The sequence below is a fragment of the Typopeltis vanoorti genome, chromosome 21, assembly GCF_054136105.1.
Source record: "Typopeltis vanoorti isolate ZY-2024b chromosome 21, IOZ_Tvanoo_1.0, whole genome shotgun sequence".
Taxonomy (NCBI): domain Eukaryota; kingdom Metazoa; phylum Arthropoda; class Arachnida; order Uropygi; family Thelyphonidae; genus Typopeltis; species Typopeltis vanoorti.
Window position 1 is genome coordinate 14,474,963 of NC_143569.1, and position 27,688 is coordinate 14,502,650.

Here is a 27,688-nt window from a genome sequence, read left to right on the forward strand (position 1 = left end):
ATAAACAAACAATGGAAGAGATCAGTAAATAATGTGGGAACATTGAGAAGTTTTCATTTCAACACTGACCACGAAATATTAACTGCCAAAGTAAAGATAAAATTCAACAGGAAAAACAATATCAGAAAAGAAGAAAACATCAACCTATCAAAACTAAAAGATAGCTCAAGCAGAAGTCGATTTTTAGAACAGATGTGCTCGAAATTAAAATCCTCCATCTTCCAGAACAGCGGAAAATACTGGGAAGAAGGAAAAGAAACAATGTTATCAATTGCAAAAGACACTCCAGGTACCAAACCCAAAATAAACAAACAGTGGATAACCCAAGAAATCGTAGCTACAATAGAAGAGAAAAGAGAGGCCAAGATACTTGTAAACCAACAAAACAATGAAGAGAATAGAGAAAAATACAGAGCTCTAAAAAATAAAGTTGTTAACCTAAGCAAAAAAGCCAAAGAAAAAGCTAAGAAATGCCAAGAAGCATATCAACAAAACAACCTAAAAGTCTTCCATGATGCTATAAGAGAAATTACAAAGGAATTCTCAGCAAAAGCAGTAACAATGATAAACAACAAGATGACTGAAACCAGGAATATTGACGATATAAGAAAAATCTGGTCAAACCATTTTAAGACTATCTTCCACCAAGGAAACAAAACTACAATGCCAACAATAGAAGAAAATAATGACCATCCAAAAATTTTACAAGTTAGATACGCAATAAAACAGATGAAAAACAATAAAGCACCAGGCATTGATACTATCCCTACTGAACTGTGGTCATATGGAGGCAGCACATCAATAGAATATTTAACAACCCTATTCAATAAAATACTATAAACAGGAGAGATCCCAGATGACTGGAGAAGTTGAAAGATCATCCCAATATACAAGAAAAGAGACTGCAGAAATTACAGACCAATCAGTTTACTCTCCTATACCTATAAAATATTCATAAGAATTATGCAAAATATATTAAAAAATACCTATAAAAAAATGATAGGCATAGAACAAGCTGGTTTCCGAGGAAATTATTCAACAATAGGCCAAATTTTCACATCGCATCAACTAGCAGAGTTCAGCTGGGAAGACCATAAAGAACTATAATAATGATAACTAATATTTAAGGAATTGACAGCGTATACTGGAAATATAGATTAAATAAACTTTAATATACACTTTCCGATATTTCGGCGAACGTCACGTTGCCATCTTCTTGGGAACTTACTAAAAAGACACGTGCACACAAGTACTAATAACAGCAAATGAGACTGAAGCTAGGAAGCTAGCGTTTTCCTAAAGTCCTGATGGTGCCCCCGGCGGGCTATATTGGTAGTTCTTGGCCATAGGGCTGAAGTTCTTCTGATAAAAGTTTCCCAAATTTGGGGCAGTTTCATGCATCCAAATTTGTTGAGGTTTGGCATGTTCCTAAGGGCCGAGGCTGATTCCATGAATAGTCTTTCATACTTGAACTTGCTGCGGTGTATTACTGTGGCTTTCTTCCATCTTATTCTGTGGCGAGTATCCAGAGCGTGGTCTGCAAGCCTAGAGTGGCTGTACTGGTGAAATCGGATGTAATCCTTGTGTTCTGAGATTCTGATATTTGCTGTCCTGCCTGTTTGGCCAAAGTAGGACAGTTTACAGCTGCACGGGACCTGGTATACACCAGGTAGGTCTAGGGGAAGTGGTTGGTCTTTGGTGGAGCGGATAAGGGATGCCAGTTTTCTGTGTGGTTTGTAACAAGTGGTCAAGTCATGTTTTTTTAAGATTTTATTGATTTTTTCCGAGGTGCCTCTGATGTAGGGAATAGTGATGGATTTAGAGTAATCTTTTTTGTGAAGGGGAGGAGGGGGTGGGTTGTGGATAACTGGGTTAAGTATTTTTTGGAGGGGGTAGCCGTTGGCTGAGAAAGTGTCACAGATGTGATTTAGTTCAGTGGTTAGGGCTTGATCGTTAGAACAGATTATTTTTGCCCTGTTGAATAATGTTTTAATAACTCCATATTGTTGTGAGGGGGGGGGGGGGGAATTGTTGGTGAATGTATCTGCCTGTATGGGTGGGTTTTCTATAAACTGAGAAAACCAAGGTTCCATCAGGTTGGCGGGTGACTAGTGTGTCTAGGAAGGGGAGGTTATTGTTTTCCTCTTTTTCCAGGGTGAATTTGATTCTAGGGTGTTGGTTGTTCAAGTGTGTTAGGAAGGAGAGGAGTGAATCCGGGCCGTGTGGCCAAATAGCGAAAACATCATCAACGTAACGAAGCCATATGGTAGGTTTTTGTGGGGCTGAGTTTAAGGCTTTCTCTTCAAACATCTCCATGAAGAAGTTGGCCAAGGGTGGGGAAAGTGGTGAACCCATGGCTGTCCCCTCTATCTGTTTGTAGAATTTTTCCTGCCAAACGAAATAGCCTGAGTTCATTGTAAACTGAAATAGGGCTGAGATATCGGGAGGAAATTTAGCTTGGATTAGCTCTAAGGTTTCTTTGAGGGGGACATTCGTGAATAGGGAGGAGACATCAAAACTGACCATTGTGTCATTATGTTGGAGTGTCGGGATAATCATGTCATCCCGAACTGTGTTAAATTTAAACACCGCTTCATCTCACAGAAAGCTCTCTGTATTTACAACCGCGCTAGCCAGGCATTACTTCGGGAGCAAATTACCGCTACACGCGGTTCCCTAGCCGACATAAACAGGGCTATATCAACGCTAGAAAATGAGCTTTCACTTACGCTGAATCACGAGCTTTGGTCGATCCTACATGACGTCTCGTGTATGGCAGCTAAAAAAGAATTTGAACGAGTACGAAGCCGACATATCAACAAGTTTGATAAATTAACAAAGAACTCGGCGTCCAAACTACAAACCAACACTGTTGTTAACCTATCGTCAGCTACCTTAAAGCCAGAAGCACTCCACGCTCTGTCACGGGTCACAACTTCGCCATTGCTCCTAGGAAATTACCGGCTGAGGAATTAATGATTCAAATTGAACGCGGGATTCGCCAACGACATTAGATTGGATGTAGCCTGTGTTCTCAATAAAGCAAAACCTCCAAAATCCAACATATCCATTAGTGAATACAAGGCACTACAAGAATTGAAGAGAAACAAAAAAATAGTGATCACCAAAGCTGATAAGGGGAACGCCCAATTCCTTATCAATTCCTTAAATATTAGTTATCATGTCTAACCAGCGTATAAGCCTCTCAACAAGCATAAAGAACTATATTGTTGCTTTGTGGACTTTAAACAAGTTTTTGATAGCATTAACAGAGAAATCCTTCTTAAAATTCTGATAAAATATTACTCTAAGACAAATGCAATAATTAAAAAGGACACACTCACAACAGAACCCATAGAGATCCAAAAAGGAGTAATGCAAGGATGCCCATTATCTGTCTATTCAACATATATCTAGAAGAAGTTGTAAAGAAGGCAATAGACAATGAGCCTGGAATCAATGTCAATGGTTTAAACATAAATAATATCAAATATGCGGATGATTCTCGTCCTTATTGCAAGAACTCCAAATGAACTACAAAAGTTGATAAACAAGCTAAAAGAAACCTGTAAAACATATGACATGACAATAAATATACAAAAGACAAAAGTGATGAAAATAGGGAGGAACGGAACTACCATCTCAGCCACCCTAAACGGAGAACAAATAGAACAAGTAGACAACTTCATATATCTTGGATCAAAACTAACAGAAACAATAGATGAACTCAAAACAATCAAACACAGAATAGCAATAGGATGGACCACCATGGGAAAATTACAGAAAATCTGGAAAAGTAACAAGATATCTAAGCAAGCCAAAATCAAATTAAATGAAGCAATAATTACCAACAGTCATCTATGGAGCAGAAGCGTGGACAGTTAAGAAAAGAGAGGAGAAAAAACTGCTGGCATTTGAAATGAAATGCTTAAGAAAAATAAATAGAACAAGTTAGATAGAAAAGAAAACAAACAGCACAGTCAGACAAGAATTATTGTATAAAAATACAATAATAGAAAAAATTAGAAAACAACAACTGAGATGGTTTGGCCACACTGTACGCAGACAGACTTCCTGACGTCCTAATCAATACTTTTCCAACTGAAAAAAAAAAAAAAAGAAGACCGAGAATTACCTGGCTGAAATTAATAAAGAACATCTTGGGATGCAGAACATATAAGGAACTTTTTCGAACAGCAAGGAATAGAGAAGACTGGAAGATCCTGCTCAAGAGAAGACTCAACCCGTCTTAGACAGAAGAGAAGAGGAAGAACTTTAGGGGTCTATTGACTACTGTTCGAAGATCCGAAATCTGGGAATGGTAGTCTGTTGACTGTATACACATTAAAATGGTAATACCAGTCATCCGTCTAAGCTCAAAGTTTATTTAAATCTTCCCAAAAGGAAGATCAGCAAATGACTGAATACCCTTTTCCAATCAATCCACATGAAATGTCTCTAACAAATAATGGAACCTGCTGATTCAAGAACAGTTCTGTTCATGGGTCAGTGTGCCCTGACATAGGTTCTTCTTTTTCTGTGATTTCATCTCCTCATAACTTTCTGGTAGCATCAATTTAGAAAACAACTCTTATAAATATATTAACCATCCTCATCCCCTAACTTTTCAAGTATAGAAATCTGGCACATCTTTTATTATACACACATTCACAAGAATATAGTAATTTTATTACTGCAAATATTTCAATCAGAAAGAAACTGGTCATCATCAGTACATCAACATGGTGATGGGAAGTAGATGCCATTGATTGTAGTTTTGGTAGTGGGAGAAATAAGTAGTAGGAGAGACAGCATGCATCAGAGTGGACTAGAGTACCCTCCAATGATGAGTTCTTGCACTCCTTGGAGGTGTCAGGTAATAATATAACTTATGTCCTAGAGGGTATTAGCATCATCCTTAGTAGCAGATACTGTACACATGTTGCTCAGCTGTCATTTTTTAGTAGATATTAGCCATATTGTTTTATATATTTGGTGGTATTTTGCTTATTTTGACTGTGTTGTTTATTCGACTATTATTAAATGATATAATTTCAGAAACATTTTTCATTGCGACACTGATGCATAAGAGAAAAATGGTGACCAAGACATTGATATTGTCTGATATCGCGTGGGATTTAGTACAATGTGTTTAATGTATTCATTGCTGAGAGTGAATTATTTGTGGTATGAAAGAAAGTATTTGTCAGTAATGTTTCATAAGTGAGTATAAGAAATGTGAGTTGCAAAAGAATGAAGTGACTGATAATAAGGATATTAGGCAGGATTGTCAGTGTTGTGGAGAATATAGCAGAAGCAGTGAATGGATTTTGGAGTTAGATGTTTGGAAAAAGTGTTGTTAAGTGAGGATATAGTAGTGCACAACCATGGAATCTGGAGATTAGGGAGAATGAAATCAAACGTGTCTGGTCAACCGTGTGATAAATGAGCATGTGTACAGTAATGATCATGCAATGCTGAATGGGATTTCACAGGTTTCTGATTTGAATGGGTCAGTAATGACATTACACAAGGGTAGCTGTTGATACAAAGGATGTTGAAATGCATGTACACGACTGCAAGAAGTATCAGGAATAAGGGTGAAGAGATTTTGGCATTGGCAAGCTTGACTTAACCAAAAATTATAGGCATCAGTGAGACCTGGTTGACTGAAAATGATATAGTTATTACAGGGATAGAATGTGCAGGATGTTGTATTTTCAGGAAAGATAGAAGAAACAGGACAGGAGGTTTGGTGTTAGCTGAAGAATTAGACGTTAAAAGAGGATTTTAGATCTGAGGGAGATGGTTCATTTGTGGCTGTCTGATGTGAGATATAGACAAATAGGACAAAATACATTGTTGGGTGCTGCTATAGACCGGGGGGGGGTCCACAGAAGGCTGTTGATGCCATGTATTGGTACAGATTAGCACAATGAGAGTAGGTCAAACAATTATTATGGGAGACTTTAACTATGGAGACATCGATTGGAGGGAGGAAAGGTGACATGGGAAGATGGAAGAGATTTATACAGTTCCTAAAGGATAATTATATGAAACCACATGTTATAGAGGGGACAAGGGGTTTGAGGGTATTGGATTTGATAATAGCATCAGCAGATGTATCCATAACCAAGGTAGACACTCTGCCTCCAATTGGGGAGATTGACTATGCAGTCTTGTTCAGGGAAGTTGCCAAACATGTGGAGTTCTCTGTCAAGAAGGTGTTTATGTTCAACTATCATCATCATCAAACGTATCAAGGATTTAGGCCTAGTATGGCCTATTCCGGCCTTAGAAGTCATCGTTGAATCGTTTAAGAGGACGTCCTGGTTTTCTTTTTCCTAATGGCTTGTACTTTAAGGCTTGTTTTGGTAATCTTTCTGTTTTCATTCTTTGAACGTGTTCCATCCATTTATGTTTATATTTTTTAATTTTTTCAATTACTGGTTCTTGGTTTAATTCTTTCATAATATCTTCGTTTCTTTTGTGATCAAATAGGGTATACTTTGCAGTTTTTCTCATAAACTTCATTTCTACTGTTGTTAATCTTTGTTTGTCTTTTTGTTTTATTGTCCAGATTTCGCTTCCATGCATTAAGACCGGTAGGGCTTAGTGTATTACTATACTTTTAGCCTGGTTTGTTTTTGAACTAGGTTTGGTTTAAATATAGAGTTAATTACTCCTGTTATTTTTAAATATTTTGCAATTTTTATGTTTATATCTTTTTCATTTTCATAAGTGATCATACATCCTAGGTAGTTAAATGAATTCACCTGTTCTAAGATCTTGTTATCTAATACTATTTCTTGCTGGATCTTGTCCTTTAAAGGCCATAGTTTTTGATTTTTCCATTGATATTATCATACCATAATCTTTGGATATCTCATTTAAATTTAAAATAGCTTTCTGTAAGTTATCTTCAGAATATGTAATTATTATTTGGTCGTCTGCAAAGAGGAGAGTGTTTAAGTTAACTGTAGGTGAAAGTTTAATTCCTTGATGTAAATTTTTACTCCATTTTATTATTATTTCATTTAAGTAGATATTAAAAAGAGTTGCTGAGAGGGGACATCCCTGTCGGACCCCTTGGTTTATCTCTCTTGTATATGATAGCTCGTGATTTAATCTTATTTGTATTTGATTATTTTCATATATACTTGTGACAGCTTTTAGGATATTATTTGGTATTTGTCTTTCTTTTAATATGTTAAATAATATGTTTCTTTTAACTTTGTCAAATGCTTTTTCAAAGTCAATAAATGCAATATGTGTTTCTAAATTATATTCTCTGCTTTTCTCTATTATTAATTTTAGGCAGAAGTCTGGGTCTATACATGACCGTCCTTTTCTAAATCCATTTTGTACCTCTAGAATAAAGTTTTCGGAATATTTCATTAGTTTGTTATTTAAGATTCTGCTATATATTTTGTAACATGAATTTAGTATACTGATACCTCTATAGTTTTTAGGGTCATCTCTATTACCTTTCTTAAAGATAGGAATCACAATTGCTTTTTTTCCATTCTATTGGAGGGATACCAGTTGAGTAAATTTTATTTAAAAATAATAAGAGTTGTTGGATTCTAATTATGTAGAAAATAGAATAAATGTTGTTTGATTCAGAATCCAACATGACTTTCCGTCATAAGAACTATATTTGTAGATATTATTTAATGTAAATAACATAAATTATAATTGATATTATATAACTACCTTAATTATGTCAAATATTTAATTGCTTAATCAAAGAAATGTGTTAATGGTAAATAGATTCTGTATTAAATGTTATTAAGCTGTTTTATTTATTGTTATGTCAATATTGTAAGAACTTATATTTGTAGTTTAACTGCGCATTTATTGAAATGCGATCATTCTATTTATTCCTTTTGTGAAAGCTTAATGTTATGTAATAACTCAATGTAGTTGTATAGCGTAATGTAACATTCGCGAGAATGTTTACGTCTATCGGTTGTCATGGAGACGCGTGAAAATAAACGGGCGCGTGTGAAGGGAGCGTTTGTGGAGAAGAGAGAAAATAGATACGCAGTTGTAAGTGAGAGTCGGAACGGAACTTTGGAACTATAAGGTAGCAAGGAAGTAAACTAAAGAAGTAGATGTAATTAAAAGGTTCTTAGGGAAGAATTGAGTAGATATTTTTTTTCATAAGTGAATCTTATAGTTGGCTGAAAGCAAAGTCAGCCGTAGTAATAAAGGAAATTATTGCCGTAATCGGATAATTAGAGAACTGGACATTCAAAGAAGAATTCTGAATAAATCCAGTCAGTCTACAATTACGACTTATTTCTATACTACGAACAAAAGGAATTGTACGGAGTTAAACTAGTTGATGAATGAAAAATAAGAATAATTAATGTACCTTATAGTTTTTATCTGGAGTTTTGAAGCGCGATTAATAAGGCTTAGTTATAACCTTGGAGAATTTTTATAAATGTGTTTCGCAAGTATGATAAATACAAATTGAAAGTGTGCTCACAAAATATTGGAAGTACTGAAGATCATTTCTGGTAAGGACAGTCACATTAGTTTATTTCAGTGTATGAAGATTTAAGTATTAGTTCCGTTGCGCTGTTTGTAACATTAACTGTAGCTTACCATCGAGGCTGAGAGTTGAACTATAGACATTGAAATGATATCTACCGTGGTTAGTGCCTGTTATGAGTTAATCGTAGAGTGTAGCTGAGAGACACAAGGAAACTGTTTAAATAAGAATTTCTATTGTAATAAGTTGAGTATAGGAACTTTGTGATTCTGAAACTGTGAAATTGTATGTGAAAGTTTGAAAGATTGATTTATTGTGAATGACTTGACCTGATGTACTAGCTTGACTGAGTTATCATATTTAAAAGTGGAATACATGTATTTTGTTATATAACCATATATTAAATGTTTTGTTTGTTAATTTAAATATTGTGTTTGCCTGAATTTCTTTTTACTGCACCGTTCACAAAAATTCGGATCTAGCGGGAATCCCAGAAGGAAAGAAAATAAATACCATCGGCCTGAATGAGTGAAAAGACTGCTAACTAATTTTGAATTAATCTTACTAATTCATATAGACTTATCTAAGGATAGAGTGGCGCAGTATAATAGAAATTTCTCTACCCTTAGATCAGTGATTAATTTGCAATTAGTTTGCCTTTATTTTATGAAAGTGACTTTTAGCAAGATGGCGGATTTAGAACATAACATGAAAATAGAACGTCACGACAGAGTCTTCCTTTGAATCTTGTTCCTGCATATTTATATAGTTCTGAACCTAGCTTATGTTCTCCAGGTGATTTTCCATTTCTTGTTTCTTTCAGGCTGATTTCTAATTCTTCTTCTTCAGTTATTTCCTTTTCATTTTCGTTAATTGTTTGCCAGTTGTCTTTTTTAAAATATTTGTCTGTCCACAGTTCTGTGTAGTAATTTAGAAATTCTTCTAATTTCAATTCAGTATTTAATTTTATGTTTTCTTTGGTATCTGAATTTAGGTGTTTCAAAATTTTATATACATTGGGTCTTATTTTATATAAATCATGTTCTAAATTAGAAACAAATTTATTCCATGATTCTCTATGTCTTTTTCTGACTTCTCTTTTAGCTGTGGCTCTTATTCTTTTATATTCTATTTCATCTTCTAATCTTTTACTGCTTAACCATTTGTAATAGGCTTCTTTTTTCTTTTTGATTATTTCATCCCAGATCTTCAGTTTTTTTCTTTTATTGAATTTTTTGGTCTTTCCTAAGCTTTCATTTGCTGCTGCATTTAGTATCGTTTTTATATTAAGCCATTCTATTTCTTCATTTTGTTTTATTTTATCTAGATACTGGTTAATTCTGTGTTCATATAGCCATTGTTCATTTGTGTCATTCAATAGTCTAGTTTTATAAACAAATGTTTCAATTTTTCTTTCTGTTCTTGTTACTTGTAGCCATTTAAGTGGGTAATCTTAATTTTATTTTAACAAGGAAGTGGTCACTGCTTATTTCATATCCTCTGTGTACTCTAACATCTAGTGAAAATTTTGATGTCTTTTCATTTAATATGAAGTAATCTAATATTGATTTCCATCCTCTTGCTGCCCAAGTATATTTATGTATGTCTTTATGTTTATAGAAGGAATTCATTATTTTTAGGTTATTATAAACTACAAAGTCAATCAATTTTTTACCATTTCTGTTTAGAGTGTGTTCTCCGTGTATTTCTATATTATTATTAATTTTCGTGTTTCCAATTCTTGCATTTAAGTCTCCTGCTAAAATTATGTAATCATTTTTATTTATTTTATTATATATGTTTTGTAGCTGATTATAAAAATCAATATTATTCTTTTCTCTTCCTTCTTCTGGGGCATATAAACCAATTATTGTTAAATAGCCTCTATCTATTTTTATTCTAGCTTCTATTATTCTTCCATTCCATAATTTATAATGTTTTAACTGTTTTGAAAGGGAGTTATGAATCCAAATCATGACTCCTGCTTGTGCTCTTTGGTCTCTGTCGACTCCACTGTATATCACATTAAAAGTATATCACATCATTGCTCTTGTGCTATTTGTTATTTAGGCCAGAGAGGAAGGTCAGGAGAGATCTGCATGTCTGAACATGTCAAAGACGTCGAAAAAAGAAGAGAGCATAAATCAGGCCTGGCATTTCATACAACCACTAATGGCCATCAAGTAGTTTAAAACAAACAAATATATCATATATTGATTGTAACTGCTTTATAAAGAAATTTAAAGAAGCCTCGCAAAAGCTTAGGATCCTCACACAATGCAATAAAAATCAAGGCTTAATTTTACATTAAATTTACATTACTTTCATCAAAACTTTAACTGTCACGGACCTTGGATATAACGTGTGATACTACAGAATGTGATAGCAATGTTCCAACACACAGTAACAAATTTGCTGTTTGTATTCTAGTTTATCGATTATATGTTAAGTTGTGAAGTTTTCAAAAACATCTAATATGTGTCATTAACTGTTAATAGGCTTTTGTTATGTAAAACTTTTCTGTACCAGTACCCTCTTTTTTAGTCACATGATTACAAAACTTGTCGGGTTTTTAATTGCTTATTTTTATTAAACTCTTTAATTACATAATAATGTGCTCTCAATACCATAAACTTCCCACAGAGAGATATCTTAAAAATTTGCAATAATAATTATTATGCTATGTGCTATACATTTTACACTGGGCATGACTTTTTTTCACTCTGAATAAATTGGTGAACAAAAACTAACTAAATTATTTTCATAAACTTTATTGAAGGATAGGCTTGCAACTAAGTCTAAGCTAAGGAACTTTTGCAAATTTTATTGTACATTGTCATGGTCATTGACGACAAAGCAGAATGTTAACAGTTTCTGTTTGTCACTTTGACTGATATTTAATTACATTCTAGTTTAAAAATTTCAACTTTTCTTTCAATAGCAAAAGATGTAGTTTTACTCAGAGCATATAACTATATAATAAATGGTCACTATATTTAGCTCTTCTATGAAAGTAGTGATTCTGCCTGATTTTCCTGTATTTATGGTGTTTATTGATATTTTCTTGGAATACTGTAATATTACAGTAGTACCATAAAATGGTACCAAAACCTCACAAGAATAATAAAGCAGTAATAAAGACTAATGCTAGTAAAATTGTTAACAAGGTGGCTTGCCCCAATGAATAGACTCACTCCCCCCCCATATACTGCTTTTTGATATCTGTCAGTCAGCCATCCTCTTATGCACACTAATATTCTATAATCCAAATCCATATTCTTCAATTTATGAAAGTCTACCATGCTGTATTCTATCAAAAGCCTTAGCAAATTTCAAAAGTATCATGGTGTATTCATTCCCCTTGTTCAATGGTTGTTACATTGTTATAAAATGTGAGCAAGTTGCTAAAACATGACCTTCCCTTAGTAAATCCATGTTGCTCATTGCAGTATGGATTTACTAAGTTAAAGATACAACTGTCCTGCCTCTAGTCTGTGACAGTGATCATGCTCTACGGATGTGTGAAGCAACTAAATTTGATGATCCATTCAGAAAAAGTTACATGAACCTCAGTGTAAGAAATTATGACCAATTGATGACTATGCTAGGTTCTGTCCCATAGTATTGTTTGCTAGATGGGAGAAATACTGGGTGTCCACATTGGACCTCCCTAGTTTTATCATGATATTACTAAAGTGTATGGACTATGGTGTTGAAATTGTACAAATGAAAAGGAACACTCACTAAGTTTTTGTAAAAAAAAAAAAAATAAATAAATCGGTACACTTCCATATGTGCTCCTTCAGTGGCATGCATAATGTCAAGTCAATGTATCTCCAACCCGGTTCTCTGAAGCATGTCAGAGGTGATGGAGGACACAGTAACAGAAGTGCAATGTTTCAAGTTCTCTAGGCTGTCCACTTTAGTTGTGTAGACTGTGTCCTTCACATACCCCCCCCCCACAAGAAAATATCAAGTGGGGTAAGATCTGACGATCGTGGTGGCCAGAGAATCGGTTCTCCATGTCCGATACTCTGCTGAGGGGACCCTGTAAAGAGTTGCATATGGACCCCCAAATGCCAGTATGGCAGGGCACCAGCATGTTGAAGTAAATAATTCCGTCGATATTGCTTTTCATGAAAAAAAATGGGCGTATGATAGTGTTTTGCATTACACTACACCAGATGTTTACCTCGAGACTGTCACATGTGTGTTCCACGACACAGTGAAGATTTTCACTCCCCCATATCCTGACATTATGTAACTTTTCCACTAAATGAAAAGTGGCTTCATCTGAAAGAAAATTTGGATTCTCGTTGACACGTTCCAGAATTTCAACTGTAAACAATACCTGCTGTGGCTTATCATTTTGTTTGATTTCCTACAACACCTGCACTTTGTATGCACATAGACAAGATTTATGATGGACGACTTAGTGGAGTGGGGTGTCTCTGTTAGGAGAGCATCGCATGACGCTCTCCTAATAGATATTTTCATGCTTCGCACAAAGGCCTCATGAATCCTCTTTGCCTTTCTCTTCTGATATTGGCTGCTTTCCTCCTCCATGTTCTTTCAAAACGCTTCCTATTAGGAAATTTTCTTTCCATAAACAGATACTCTTGGGGTCGGTGCTGCCTTTCTGTACACCTGATGGAACTTATGCTGCACTGTTTTGATTGATTTCAGCTTAGCTAACCACCACATATCTTACGCTTTCTCTGCCCATGATGCCATGTTTAAAACTACTACAAAACTACGACAGCTCTGTCCAGCAGTGCCACCACATTACAATGCAGGAAAAATTTCTGGAAGAAATTTTTAGTCTCTAGAACGTTTGAACAACCCAAAGCTTATATATTTCCACATTTCGATTTTTTACCATTCTTTGAAACTAGGGAAGTCCAGTGTGGACACTGTGTATTGGCAATGCATCATTTAAGTATTTTTTAAAAATACTTAAGCAATCAGAATGTGTCCCAAGTGTGTGAAGAATAAATAGGATCAGAGTGAAATGGAAATACAGTCTTATTAATCAAGAGATTGTCAAGAAAAAGATCATGTGGAAGGAATACCATGTGCATAAGGATGGTGTCAGTTATGAAAATTATATGGAGTAAGCCAAAAGCATTATAACTATTGAATAAAAAGAAACTGGCTCTGCAAGATAAAGAAAATACAAAAGAATTTTGTTATGTTGCAAGTAAAAGAATGAGTATGAACAGACATGTTCTAGTGAATGTAGATAGTAGGTGTGTGACACTGGTCATACTTTGCAGTTGCAGAAGAGATAGTTCAACTAATGACTGCCCATTTTGCAAAAAAAAAAAAAAGCTATCAAACTGGTGTGTGTGTGTGTGTGTAGCATTGGGCTCACTTCCTCTTCACTGGATGAAGAAACTCAAGTGCATTTAGAAGGTATTAAGAATTATTGCACAAACTGAATAAGAATGTATGTGTTCAGCTGAACTGACTTCGTTTTTGACCAGGCTATATAATTTGAACCTAAACAGGAATGATTCCACAGGATCAGAAAAAATGTGTGATAATTCCATTGCACAAGGGTGGTTCAAAGGCTGATGTGTTTATTTTTCAATCTGTAGATATCTCTAAAGTGGTGATTAAGTTTTTGGAAAAATATAGTAAGAGCTTACATACAGAAATGGATTGATAGAGAATCTGTGTATTGCACTGAACAGAATGGGTTTACAAGTTGCTCATGTTTGAGCAACTTGTTCACATTTTATAATAATGTTACCATTGAGTTAGTAAAGGAGAATGGATGCAACATGGAAGACTGCTGCATAAATTGGAGAATATGGAATTGGATTAAAAAATATTACTGTGGATGATGGCTAACTGACAGTTATCAATAAAGAATATATGAGGAATTTGAGTCTGTAAGATTTAAGATGATCAGTGCTGTACCACAATCAGTCCTTAGTTTATTATTCACTCTTTACATTAATGACATTGGGAAGGATTTGACAGGTGACATCTGTTTGCAGATGATGTGAAGGTGGAGTAATCAAGAATTTCACTGATATTCAGTACTTGCAGAATGATTTGAATAGGTTTCAATTGTTGAAAATTGCTGTTAGTGCAATATTAATAAATGTAAAGTCATACATTACATTTATTAATACTGATAAATGTAATTCTTGTAGACAGGCTTATATGTTGGTTATGCATTACTAAATCACTTAAGGAATTGACAACATAGATATGAATTTAAATTACACTTTAAAAAATATTTCCTGATGGTTCCCCCTAGTAGGCTAAGTAGGTGTTCTTGGCCGTTGGGCTGAAGGTCTGCTGATGTAAGCCTCCCAAATTTGGGGCGGTCTCATTCATCCAAATTTGTTGAGGTTTGGAGAGTTTCTTAGGGCTGAGTGTGATTCCATAAATAGTCTTTCGAATTTAACGTATACTAGGATATATATTAAAATAAAGTTTAATACACTTCCAATATTTCGGCAACGTCATGTTGCCATTTTCACAGGAACTTAAAAACAAGACACGTGCACGCAAGCACAACAAACAGTAAATGAGGACGAAGCAGAAAGCTATTCTTTCTCCTAAAAGTCCTGATGATATCCCCTAGCGGGCAATGTTGGTATTCTTGGGCAATTGGGCTGAAGGTCTTCTGATATACATTTCCCAAATTTGGGCCAGTCTCATGCAACCAAATTTGTTGAGGTTTGGATTATTTCTTAGGGCTGAGGCTGATTCCATGAAAAGCCTTTCGTATTTGAATTTACTATAACGTATTATCGAGGCTTTCTTCCACCGTATTCTAGCAGGTATCCAGCGCATGGTCTGCAAGATCAGAGTGGCTGATTGATGAAACCGGATATCATCCTTGTGTTCTGAAATTCTGATATTAGCTGTCCTGCCTGTTTGGCCAAAGTAGGACAGCTTACAGCTGCAAGGGCCCTTGTATACACCAGGTAGGTCTGGGGGGGGGGGGGGGGGGTCTTTAGTAGAGCAGATAAGGGATGCCAATTTTTTATATGGTCTGTAACAAGAAGTTAAGTCATGTTTTTTAGGATTTTTGTAATTTTTTCCGAGGTGCCTCGGATATAGGGTATGGTGATGGATTTAGCGTAATCCTTATTGTGTGTGGGGGGGGTTTCAATATTTTTGGGATTTTTTTTTTTGGATGGGTAGCCATTGGCTGAGAAAGTGTTGGGAATGTGGTTTAGTTCTGTGGTTAGGGCATTGTCATTTGAACAGATAAGTTTAGCCCTGTTGTGTAGTGCCTTAATAACTCCATATTGTTGTGAGGGGGGGGGGGGAATTGTTGGTGAATGTATCTGCCTGTATGGGTGGGTTTTCTATAGACCGAGAAAACCAAGGTTCCATCAGGTTGGCGGGTGATTAGTGTGTCTAAAAAAGGAAGGCAGTTGTTTTTTTCTTCTTCCAGGGTGAAATTGATTCTGGGGTGTTGGTTGTTTAAGTGTGTTAGGAAAGAGAGGAGTGCATCAGAGCCATGTGGCCAAATAGCGAACATATCATCAACATAACGAAGCCATATGGTTGGTTTTTGTGGGGCAGAGTTTAAGGCTTTCTCTTCAAAAGTTTCCATATAAAAGTTGGCCAAGGGTGGGAAGAGTGGAGAACTCATGGCTGTCCCCTCTATTTGTTTGTAGAATTTTCCTTGCCAAACAAAATAGCCTGAGTTCATTGTGAACTGAAATAGGGCTGTGATATCGGGAGGAAATTTAGCTTGGATTAGCTCTAAGGATTCTTTGAATGGGACATTTGTGAATAAGGAGGGGATATCAAAACTGACCATTATCAGTGTGTTTGAGTGTAAGGTTTTCAATGCTGGCTTTGAAGTGGGCTGAGTTTTTTATGTGTGAAGGTGTGTTGCCAGTATAGTGTGTAAGAGCTTTGGCCAAATGTTTAGCTAGTTTGTATGTGGGGGGGATAAATGCCATCATTTGACGCAATGGCACATTTTCCTTGTATGTACTTTTGGGAGTCCATGAATACGGTGGGCGGTATGGAGTTAAATGGTTTTAATTTGTTAGTGACTTGTACTGGCCAAGAAGTGACCTTCTTAAGGAGCCTGTGGAGTTTTCTAATTTGTGAGTTGGTGGGATTGTACTCGATAGGGAGGTAAGTAGCCCGATCTAACAGTAGAGCATTCAGCTTACCTGTGTAATCCTTTTGGTTAAGCAATACTGTGGCATTCCCTTTATCCGCTTTGGTGATTATTATTTCATTGTTTTTCTTTAATTCTAGTAGAGATTTAATTTCTTTACTGGACATGTTAGTGTTTGGTGGTTTTGCTTTGATCAGAACACAAGCCACATCCAGTCTAATATCATTGGCGACGTGGTTTGGATGGTGTCGTATCCCGCGTTCAATTCACCAAATCATCATAATAATCACCAAAGCAGATAAAGGGAATGCCACAGTATTGCTTAACCAAAAGAATTACACAGGTAAGCTGAATGCTGTATTGTTAGATCGGGCTACTTACCTCCCTATCGAGTACAATCCCACCAACTCACAAATTAGAAAACTCCGCATGCTCCTTAAGAAGGTCACTTCTTGGTCTGTAGAAGTCACTAACAAATTAAAACCATTTAACCCCATACCCTCCCCCCCATATTTATGGACTCCCAAAAGTACATAAGGAAAATGTGCCATTACGTCCCATAGTGGATGGCATTGATTCCCCCACATACAAACTAGCTAAACATTTGGCCAAAGCTCTCACACACTATACTGGCAACACACCTTCTCACATAAAAAACTCAGCCCACTTCAAAGCCAGCATAGAAAACCTTACACTCAAACACACTGACATAATGGTCAGTTTGGATATCTCCTCCTTATTCACAAATGTACCACTCAAAGAATCCCTAGAGCTAATCCAAGCTAAATTTCCTCCCAATATCACAACCCTATTTCAATTCACAATGAACGCAGGCTATTTTGTTTGGCAAGGAAAATTCTACGAACAAATAGAGGGGACAGCAATGAGTTCTCCACTCTTTCCACCCTTGGCCAACTTTTATATGGAAACTTTTGAAGAGAAAGCCTTAAACTCTGCCCCACAAAAACCAACCATATGGCTTCGTTATGTTGATGATATGTTCGCTATTTGGCCACATGGCTCTGATGCACTCCTCTCTTTCCTAACACACTTAAACAACCAACACCCCAGAATCAAATTCACCCTGGAAGAAGAAAAAAACAACTGCCTTCTTTTCTTAGACACACTAGTCACCTGCCAACCTGATGGAACCTTGGTTTTCTCAGTCTATAGAAAACCCACCCATACAGGCAGATACATTCACCAACAATCCTCTCCCACTCTCACAACAATATGGAGTCATTAAGACACTACATAACAGGGCTAAACTTATCTGTTCAAATGACATTGCCCTAACCACAGAACTGAACCACATTCGCAACAATTTCTCAGCCAATAGCTATTACCCCCCCCCCCCAAAAAAAAAAAATCCAAAAAATATTGAAACCAAAAAAAACCACAGCCCCCCCCCCCGCCTCACAAATCCGAGGCACTTTGGAAAAAATTACAAAAATCCTTAAAAAACATGACTTAACTTCTTGTTACGGACCATATAAAAAATTGGCATCCCTTATCCGCTCTACTAAAGACCGACCCCCCCCCCCCCTCTAGACCTACCTGGTGTATACAAGGTCCCTTGCAGTTGTAAGCTGTCCTACTTCGGCCAAACAGGCAGGACAGCTAATATCAGAATTTCAGAACACAAGGACTAAATTCAGTTTCACCAATACAGCCACAATGGTCTTGCAGACCATGCGAGATACCCGCTAGAATACAGTGGAAGAAAGCCTCGATAATACACCGTAGTAAATTCAAATACGAAAGGCTTTTCATGGAATCAGCCTCAGCCCTAAGAAATAATCCAAACCTCAACAAATTTGGTTGAATGAGACTGGCCCAAATTTGGGAAATGTACATCAGAAGACCTTCAGCCCAATCGCCCAAAAATACCAACATTGCCCGCTAGGGGACACCATCAGGACTTTTAGGAGAAAGAATACTTCCTGCTTCATCCTCATTTACTGTTTGTTGTGCTTGCGTGCACGTGTCTTGTTTTTAAGTTCCTGTAAAAATGGCAACGTCATGTTGCCAAATTATTGTAAGTGTATTAAAATTTATTTTAATGTATATCCTAGTATACGTTGTAATGTCCTTAAGCTATTTAGTAAAAATGCATAACCAACGTCTAAGCCTTTCCACGAGAATTATGATAAATGTAAAGTCATACACTTTGATGCGATTAGATATCCAACGCTATTTTATATTGTGCTAGAAGAAAGTGATCAGGCTTGGCATCTTGGAGTTTTAGTAGATAGAAAGTTTGAAGGACCATATAGCAAAGATTGTCAATACCATTTAGGATCGTTGAGTGCTGAAACAAACCTTGACATGTAAGTATAGGAAAGTCACGTTACCTTTTTTTTACAAAGTCTCGATACAAACTCACTGCTGATGCTGATTTGGTGTAGAGAGAGCAAAGAGGAGTGTTAAAAATGATATCAAAATTATGGAATACAGAATAGACTGCAGACATCAGCAAACAAGAGAAAGATATATGTGATATCTTCCGAGAGGTTAATACAGGATACCAGTAGATGGAATTTTTCATTTTCAATGGAAGTTGAAATAAATGCAGTGGAGAAGGGGGGAGGAGATAGAGTTACACTTTTCTATCATAGAGTGGTGCATAATAGGAGGTAGTGAGTACAGATTGTGTGAATGAATTCAAGGAAAGGTGTAACAACTGGTGCAGTGATGTTTCTAACTATTAATAATAACAATAATATATTAATCTACCATCTATCTGACCTTCAAAACATTGATCCTTCAATTATCTGACATTTTGATAGCTGAAGAGTCACATAAATGGTTGATTATTGTCATGCTAATATAGAAATCACAGAAATACAGTCGATGTTTTTTTTTTGAAGCAGACTGTGCTCAGAAGCCAATTATTACATAAATCCCCCCCTTCCCCTCTATGGTCAGTGGATTTGCCATTTCTTTCTCTGCAAAAACATTTCTCCTGTATATTTGTTGTTAGATGGATTTAGTTAAGTTGTTCTTGTTAGCAAGCCTTAAATTGCTATTATGGGATTTGTGGGGCTTATTTCTTGCAGTAATTCATAGTAGTATACATATTAATTAATCTGTCGTTACTGAGCCATCTGCTACTTTTTTGGACCTTCAGCTGCTATTAATTTCTACTATTTAAATAATACAAGTTACCTGTTGATGTTCAATTTTTTTTCCTGTTTATATAAATTTTATAGCAGGAATTCCTTATTTTGACTTATCTGCATTACTAAACAGCTTCTTCACTTTATACAATTTCAGTATTACCAATTTTCTCTATTTGCCATGGCACTAAATGAGTTGGATGATAATCCAGAAGTACTGGCGCCAACAGACTGCAGATTTCGACCTGATATTAGAAGACTTGAAGAAGGTGACATAGGTAAGTTCCAGTTCAATTTTGTAGATGTGTTGTAAAAATATACATACTCTCACCTTATTTTCAAAAAGGATATCAACATTACTAGTATGAATCACAACTGTGACTTGTTATGGAACAAATTTGCAAAAGGGTAGCTGCAATTTTGTACCATTCTTTCACTCTATTTACAATTATAGCATTTATCTAATCAGCAGCATGATATCAGGTATATAACCAGAGCATCCAAAAAAAAAAAAAAAAAAAAAGTGAGTCACAAGTCAACTACCAAACTATCATCCTCTTGCACACACCTTAATTCTCATGAAACCAATGGAGAAAGTAATCAGGTATCAATTTTTTTTTAACTGGAACTCCCCAGTTAATTAGTGATGCAAATATGGATTTTGACATGTTTGTTTGAGAGCAAATCCCCTAGAGATTTAAAGATGGTTGTGATTGCTCTTAACATTTACAGGGCATTCAGTCATACCTGGCATAGAACCCTCTTTGCCAAGTTATTGTCTGAGGATATGTCTTTAGCCTTTTGCAGTTGGATTACCTAGTTCCTCGCTGATAGTTCACTATGGGTCTTGGTGTATGGTTTCTTCATTTCAAATTTTCTCACCACTTCAGGAGTATTTAACTCATGGAACTATTCTTTTGTCCTCTATCCTTCATACTACACACTATGTGTCACTAATGACCTACTATTTCTATCAAATCTTATACAGTTTTGCTGATGAAGTACAGTCCATTCTTCTTTTTCATTTTATAAATCTTATAAGTTATCCAGGCTTTAAGATCCTCTGAAACAAATATTTGAAACTGTGACCTTCATACCATACTCCAATGATTTAATTTCATCATAATGAAATTCCTGTGTGTGTGGGGGGGGGGGACATGAATTTATGAAAGTACAGGTAACCCTAGTATAATACGGATATTAGGTTCCACAAAAATGCTGCGTTATAAAAATCATGCTAGGTGAGACTCAGATCACATAGAAAAAGTAGGGTTAAGTTCCAAAATCATTTTTTTTTCAAGATTATATAAACAATGACATATCCAACAAAAAATATTTTTATTTAATTCAGGTAAAAGGTTTGAGAACAGGAATCAAACCTTGGAGATTCAGTGGCAAACTCTGAAGAAAACATTGATTGATTCTGCCAGAGAGGCATGTGGTGAGGTTGTGTGCAAGGATAAAAAAATCAGAACTCCCTGGTGGACACAGGAAGTTAAAGAGGCAGTGAAGGAAAAGAAGAAAGCATATCAAAAGTTCCTGGCAAATAAGTCAGCTTTTACTCTTACAGAATACAGAGACAAATGCAAGAAAGCTAAACAGTGTGTAAAACTAGCTAAACAAAATTCATGGGAGGACTTTGGCAAGAATATAGAAAATAAATATCAAGAAGGTGGCAAAATATTCTGCAGGTTGTTGAAGAAGCTTAGGAATGGAGGAAAGAGTGCTGTAAAAGGAGTTAGAGATGATAAAGGTTACATGAAAATGGGAGAAAAAGATATCCTTGAAGTATGGAGTAAATACTTTGAAAAACTGCTAAATGAAACAAGCAGTGATGACAGCACAGTGATAAAAAACACTGACCAGGCATGCAGTCAGGAATACATATCCATACTTGAAGTAGAAAAAGCCAAAAGTTGAAATGTGGAAAGGCAGCAGGAGTAGATGATATTTGACCAGAAATGCTGAAGTATGGTGGTATAAAAGTCTTACAGTGGCTGCACTGCATAGTTCAAAAAGCCTGGACAGAGGGACGAATTCCCGATGATTGGAGTAGAACTCTCATAGTACCCATATATAAAAAGGGAAATAAAACTGAATGTGAGAATTACAGAGGTATTTCCCTTCTGAGTGTTCCTGGCAAGATGAAAAATCATGGGAATATAACAAAGATCTGTATTTAAGTTTTGTCGATTTGGAAAAGGCATATGACAAGGTGCCAAGAGAGAAGCTATTCAATATGCTGCAGTTATATGGTGTCAATGGGGCAATATATCAAGTAATACTTAGTCTTTATTTGAGTTGTAAGTCAGCAGTAAGAACTGAATGAAGTACAGGAAGATGGTTTAATGTTAAATCTGGTGTGAGACAAGGATGTACATTATCCCCTCTGTTATTCATTATCTATATGGATCACGTTATGAAGGAAAGTGGTATTAAACCTGATATCAGAATTGGAGATGTTAATGTCAGCTCTTTGCTTTATGCGGATGATGTTATACTTCTAAATAAATCCGCTACAAGTCTGCAAGATTCTCTAACTAAATTGAATAACTGTTGTAATAGATATGGTATGAAGGTCAGCAATAAAAAGACAAAGACAATGAAAATAGGCAGAATCATTGAAAATGTCAACTGTGTTGTGAATGGAGAACCTGTGGAACAAGTAAAACATTTCAGCTACTTATGTACGATTTTTACTGAAGATGTTAAATTAAATATAGAAATAGACAACAGAATCAGCAAAGCTGGTATAGTGGGAAGTCAATTGAATAAATTCATATGGAAAATAAGAGAGAAATTAGTCGGAACACTAAATTAGCTGTATACAAGACAATGTTCAAACCAGTTTTAACTTGTGGATCTGAGAGCTGGGTCAGAAGTAAAACAAAGACTAGAGACTGCAGATATGAGAGTCCTGAGAAAGATTAGAGGCGTGAACAGATGGCATCAATGGCAATATCATATTAAAAATGAGGATATTAGGAAAGAACTTGATATTGTCAGCATCCAGGAATGCATTAGCAGAGCTAATCTCGGGTAGTATGGTCACTTAAATAGAATGGGAGGGGAAAGATTAGCAAAACAAGTGTTCTCTGCCAGGTTGGCAGCAAAACGACCCAGAGGAAGACCAAGATATAGGTGGATTGATACGGTACAAAGTGCCTTAGACGATAGAAATATAAGAATAGATAATGTTGGAGTGTTGACAAGCAACAGACTGATTTGGAGGAAAATTATAGATATGAAGTTAGTAATGATGTAAATTTTTCTTGTAGTACTGTCATATCCTGTACACCCCTTGAGGGTACATGGTGTCGTGACGTTCTATTTTCATGTTGTGTTCTAATTTACCATCTAGTTTCAAGTCACTCTTATAATAAATTAATTAATCGAGAATTGATCACCGATCCAAAAGTAGGGAAATTTATAATTATACTGCGCCACCCTATTTTTAGATTAGTCTATATAAAATGGTAGGATCAATTCTTAATTAAGTTAGCAGTCTCCTCATTTATTTAGGCCGAATTATTTACTATTGCACTTGGGGCACCCGCAAGATTCGAATTTTTTATGAACGGTGCAATAAAAGGGAGTTCAGGCAAACACAATATTTAGATTAACAAAATAAAACATTTAGTATACGATATATAGCAAATACATGAATTCTACTTTTAAATGAAACAATACAAATAACTTAATACATCTTGCTAAGTCACTCATTCCAATTCAATGTTCTAAACTTTAACATACAATTCACTGCTACAAAATTATAAATTTTCTTAATTCAAGTTAATAAAACAAAACTTCTCATTTGATCAGTCTGCACACATCTATCAGTTGTACTTAATGTTTAACTTCACAGCAGGCACTAATCAAGGTAGACATTATTCCAAGCAATCTTATTTCGGACCTTGAACTTCGAAGATACGCTATAGTTAATGTTAGAATAAACAAACATGTATGACTACTCTTACCAGATACAATCTTCAATACATTAATTTATTGCGAGCACACTTATGAATTAACTTATTTGAGCTAGCGGAACACATTAAATAAAATTCTTCAACACTTTAACTGAACTACTGTTAATAGCGCTTCACTACTCTAAAAAAACAGCAATAAGGTACTGATATCCTTCCTTGTTTACTTTCCTGCAACTAGTTAAATTCATTATAATTCTTCTCAGGGCAACATAGAATTAAGACATAATGCTAAATTAACTGGAACTAATTAGAATTTCCCATTGAATGTCCAGTTCTTTATTTATCCAATTATGACATCAATTTTCCTCTATAACAACAGCTGATTTCACTTGCAGCTGAGTATAAGATTCACTACGTTTCTTGCTTACTTCTAAACACTATGCTCTTGAATTTCTGCCCTAAAGAATTTACAATTTTCTTTCACTTCCTTGCTTATATCCTACTTTCCTTCAGGCTCCGCAAAACTCTTCCCTTTTCTTTCTATAAAATTCTTATTGGCTCCCTTTCTCCTTTTTGGTTCCAAGGTCACGCACTCTTCGACTTGTGCTTGTTTATTTCATGCGTCTCCATGACAACGCATGAACATAAACATTTCGCTAATGTAATACAATGCTCTACTCTTACATAAGTGATTACATAACATTAAATTTTCACAAATAAGAATAAACAGAATATTTGAGCTACTTAATCAGCTCTTTCATTACGTATACAATTATTTATAATACACTTTTCGTTACTTTACATATATATTTTAGTTATCATAAATTTCTACAAATATTATTATTTAATAAATTAATAGTAGGTTAAGTTTAGAATAAATATTTAAATAGTAATCCTTAATTAAGGAACAATAAATAATCCTTATACAAATTATGATTAATACATAATAAGCAATGTTAAATGTGAATGAAAAAAAATAAATTACACAACATAGTTTCATTCACAATTTAACATAAGTTCACCCTTCCTTTTTAAAAAAAAAAAATTTTTGTTATAAGAAATTTTTTTTTTTTTTTTTATACTAGGCTTCTTCACGGAAGGACTGGATTACATATTTCCTTTCCGATTCCTCAAGTAGTACCTAGTTTGACTGAAACTTGGTTCCTTATTATGTTTAATGTATTTATTCTCTTTTACATTCTCATTAAATTTCTCATTACTATCATTATCAATTTTTTTGTGTCTTCTATGTCTGTAGTATGGGATTTTCTCTTCTGAATTAAATTCACGTTTTCTATCACCAGAATCAAGTTTTAGCTGTTTCACAACTTGGTGATTTGTTCCATTATACAGATTGTTTATTTTACCAAAATTAACTTCAACTGTTATCTCACTATTAGTGGTAATTTCTGCTTTAGACTTTGTCACTACCACTTGTTGTTCATCCATGACAAGTGGTGTGTCAGACTGAACGTGCACATGTGAGTTATCATCACTATCTCTTTTAGATAATTGATTCACAGTCGACCTTTCCTTAGTAGATGGTCCTGATTCAAGTGGCAATCTAAACTGTTTTGTTTGATACTTAGTCTTATCACAATCATGAATTTCATTTCTTCTGGTATATCTCCTCTTGTTCATCATTGATATTTCCTTCTTAGAAAAGTCACAAGAAAATTGATATCTTGTTAAGAAGTTTGTTCCCAAGATAATGTGAGAACTTAGATTGGAAGTAGTGGGGACAACAAGTAGGTCTTGCCACACGTACAGTCCAAATTCTGGTAGGTATATTCTTGCTCGAAGCTTTTCATATGCCACAGAGTTTGAGTCTGAGAGAGAAGTAATTCTTACAGGTTGTCTCAGCTTGGCAGTGCTCTTCCACAGTTTGTTCTTCAAGGTTAGGAAATAATCCATTCTGATTGTAGAGGCATTGCATCCTGTATCCAATAAGATGTCGCATTTAGAGCCCAGGATATCACCTCTAATTCTCATCATTCTGTCATTAGATGCTTGATATTTCTGAATTCTGTTATTTCTCCTGTGGGTCATATATCCAAATTTTGATTTCCATCTGTTGTCATAGTAGTTTTCTTTGTTATGGAAACAGTTTCTGGCATAATGTCCAAGTTTGTTGCAATTATAACATTTAACAGAATTTCTTTGTTTTATATCTGTCTTGGATTGAGGAATAACAGACAATTGTTGTCTAACATTATCTAATCCTCGGATTACTTTATCTAGACTAGTTAAAATAGGTTGACTTTGTTTTTCAACTTCATGTTTGATCATCTCATTAATTTTATTTGTAGTGAGGTTTTGATTTTCTTGAGATCTCAAGGTAATAGTCGACAATTGCTTTACAACTTCATCAAGACTATCCATTATAGGTTGATTTAATTTTTTCACTTCCTGGTGAATCAAGGTTTTTACTTCTGTCATCAGTTTCTTGTCCAATTGCTCCTTACTTTCAGTTAGACAGTTAACATTGCTTGAGTTTTCTCCAATATCCGTAGCTTTTCCTTTTTCAACCTTACTTCTCTTTTCTACTTCTGATTGGTTGAAGGAAGAATTAGTCTTATTCACAATATTAACAAGATTTACATTGGTTGAGGGATAAAGGTCTCCCAATATTGGTTCTCTTTCCTTGACAGTTTTGAGACACTCTTCTAATGTGGAAATTTTCCTCTTATAGGCTGTTTCTCGCAGTTCTTGCCTAAGACCTTGTCGGCATTGTTGGAATACCGCCCAATCCAAGTGAGGTTTATCTTCACTAGTAACATTCAAACTGTTGGCCAATGTTAATTGGCCAACAGTTTGAAACGATTGTGGAAATCAGTAACAGTCTCCTTATCCTTTTGAATAATTTTCTGTAATTTCCATAAATTAGGACCTACACTTCTAAGTTTACAAAATTGGGATAACAAAGTTTCCTTAAATTTGGAATATTCAAAAGTTTCCCGAAGTATTGGAGAAGAATATAAGAATGTTTTTGCTTTACCTACTAATTTACTTCTAATCAAAACTAGCAATTGAAAATCAGTCCAACTTGCTATTTCTCTAAGTTTTTCAACATAGGTAAAGAAAAATAGTACATCATCCGATTCTTCACCTGAAAATTGGGGAAAAACCTGTTGCGGCTTTACCGTACGAAAGAATTCACTATCATTCATTTCAGAGCTTGATGTAACAGCCATAGTGATTAATAAATTACTAATTCTATTAATACAATCTTTCTACTTTAAAATAAACTTTTATCCTTGCCTGACTCCAAATAAATCACCAGTTCACTGTGATTTATTTATCTCAATTTTTTTTTTTTAAATCTTCAGGGAGTATTTCTAAGATTGTTATCACTAAAACTAAACTCAATTTCTTAACTTATAGTTGTTAAATTCAATTCCTATCGATTAAATCACATCCTGCCGACTGCGCCATTTGTCGTGACGTTCTATTTTCATGTTGTGTTCTAATTTACCATCTAGTTCACTCTTATAAATAAAATAACTAATTGCGAATTGATCACCGATCCAAAAGTAGGGAAATTTATAATTATACTGCGCCACCCTATTTTTAGATTAGTCTATATAAAATAGTAGGATCAATTCTTAATTAAGTTAGCAGTCTCCTCATTTATTTAGGCCGAATTATTTACTATTCCACTTGGGGCACCCGCAAGATTCGAATTTTTTATGAACGGTGCAATAAAAGGGAGTTCAGGCAAACACAATATTTAGATTAACAAAATAAAACATTTAATATACAATATATAGCAAATACATGAATTCTACTTTTAAATGAAACAATACAAATAACTTAATACATCTTGCTAAGTCACTCATTCCAATTCAATGTTCTAAACTTTAACATACAATTCACTGCTTCAAAATTATAAATTTTCTTAATTCAAGTTAATAAAACAAAACTTCTCATTTGATCAGTCTGCACACATCTATCAGTTGTACTTAATGTTTAACTTCACAGCAGGCACTAATCAAGGTAGACATTATTCCAAGCAATCTTATTTCGGACCTTG

The 27,688-nt window shown here is 35.1% G+C and overlaps 1 protein-coding gene across 1 annotated transcript in view; it reads left to right on the top strand.

Moving 5' to 3' along the window:
• Nucleotides 1–27,688, top strand: part of LOC150094636 (oxysterol-binding protein-related protein 1-like) — a 714,206-nt gene that overhangs the window by 643,266 nt on the left and 43,252 nt on the right. Inside the window, exon 24 of the mRNA XM_090411347.1 lies at nt 19,887–20,007. Coding sequence (XP_090267473.1) covers nt 19,887–20,007 — 121 coding nt within the window. The remainder of the gene's footprint in view (nt 1–19,886; nt 20,008–27,688) is intronic.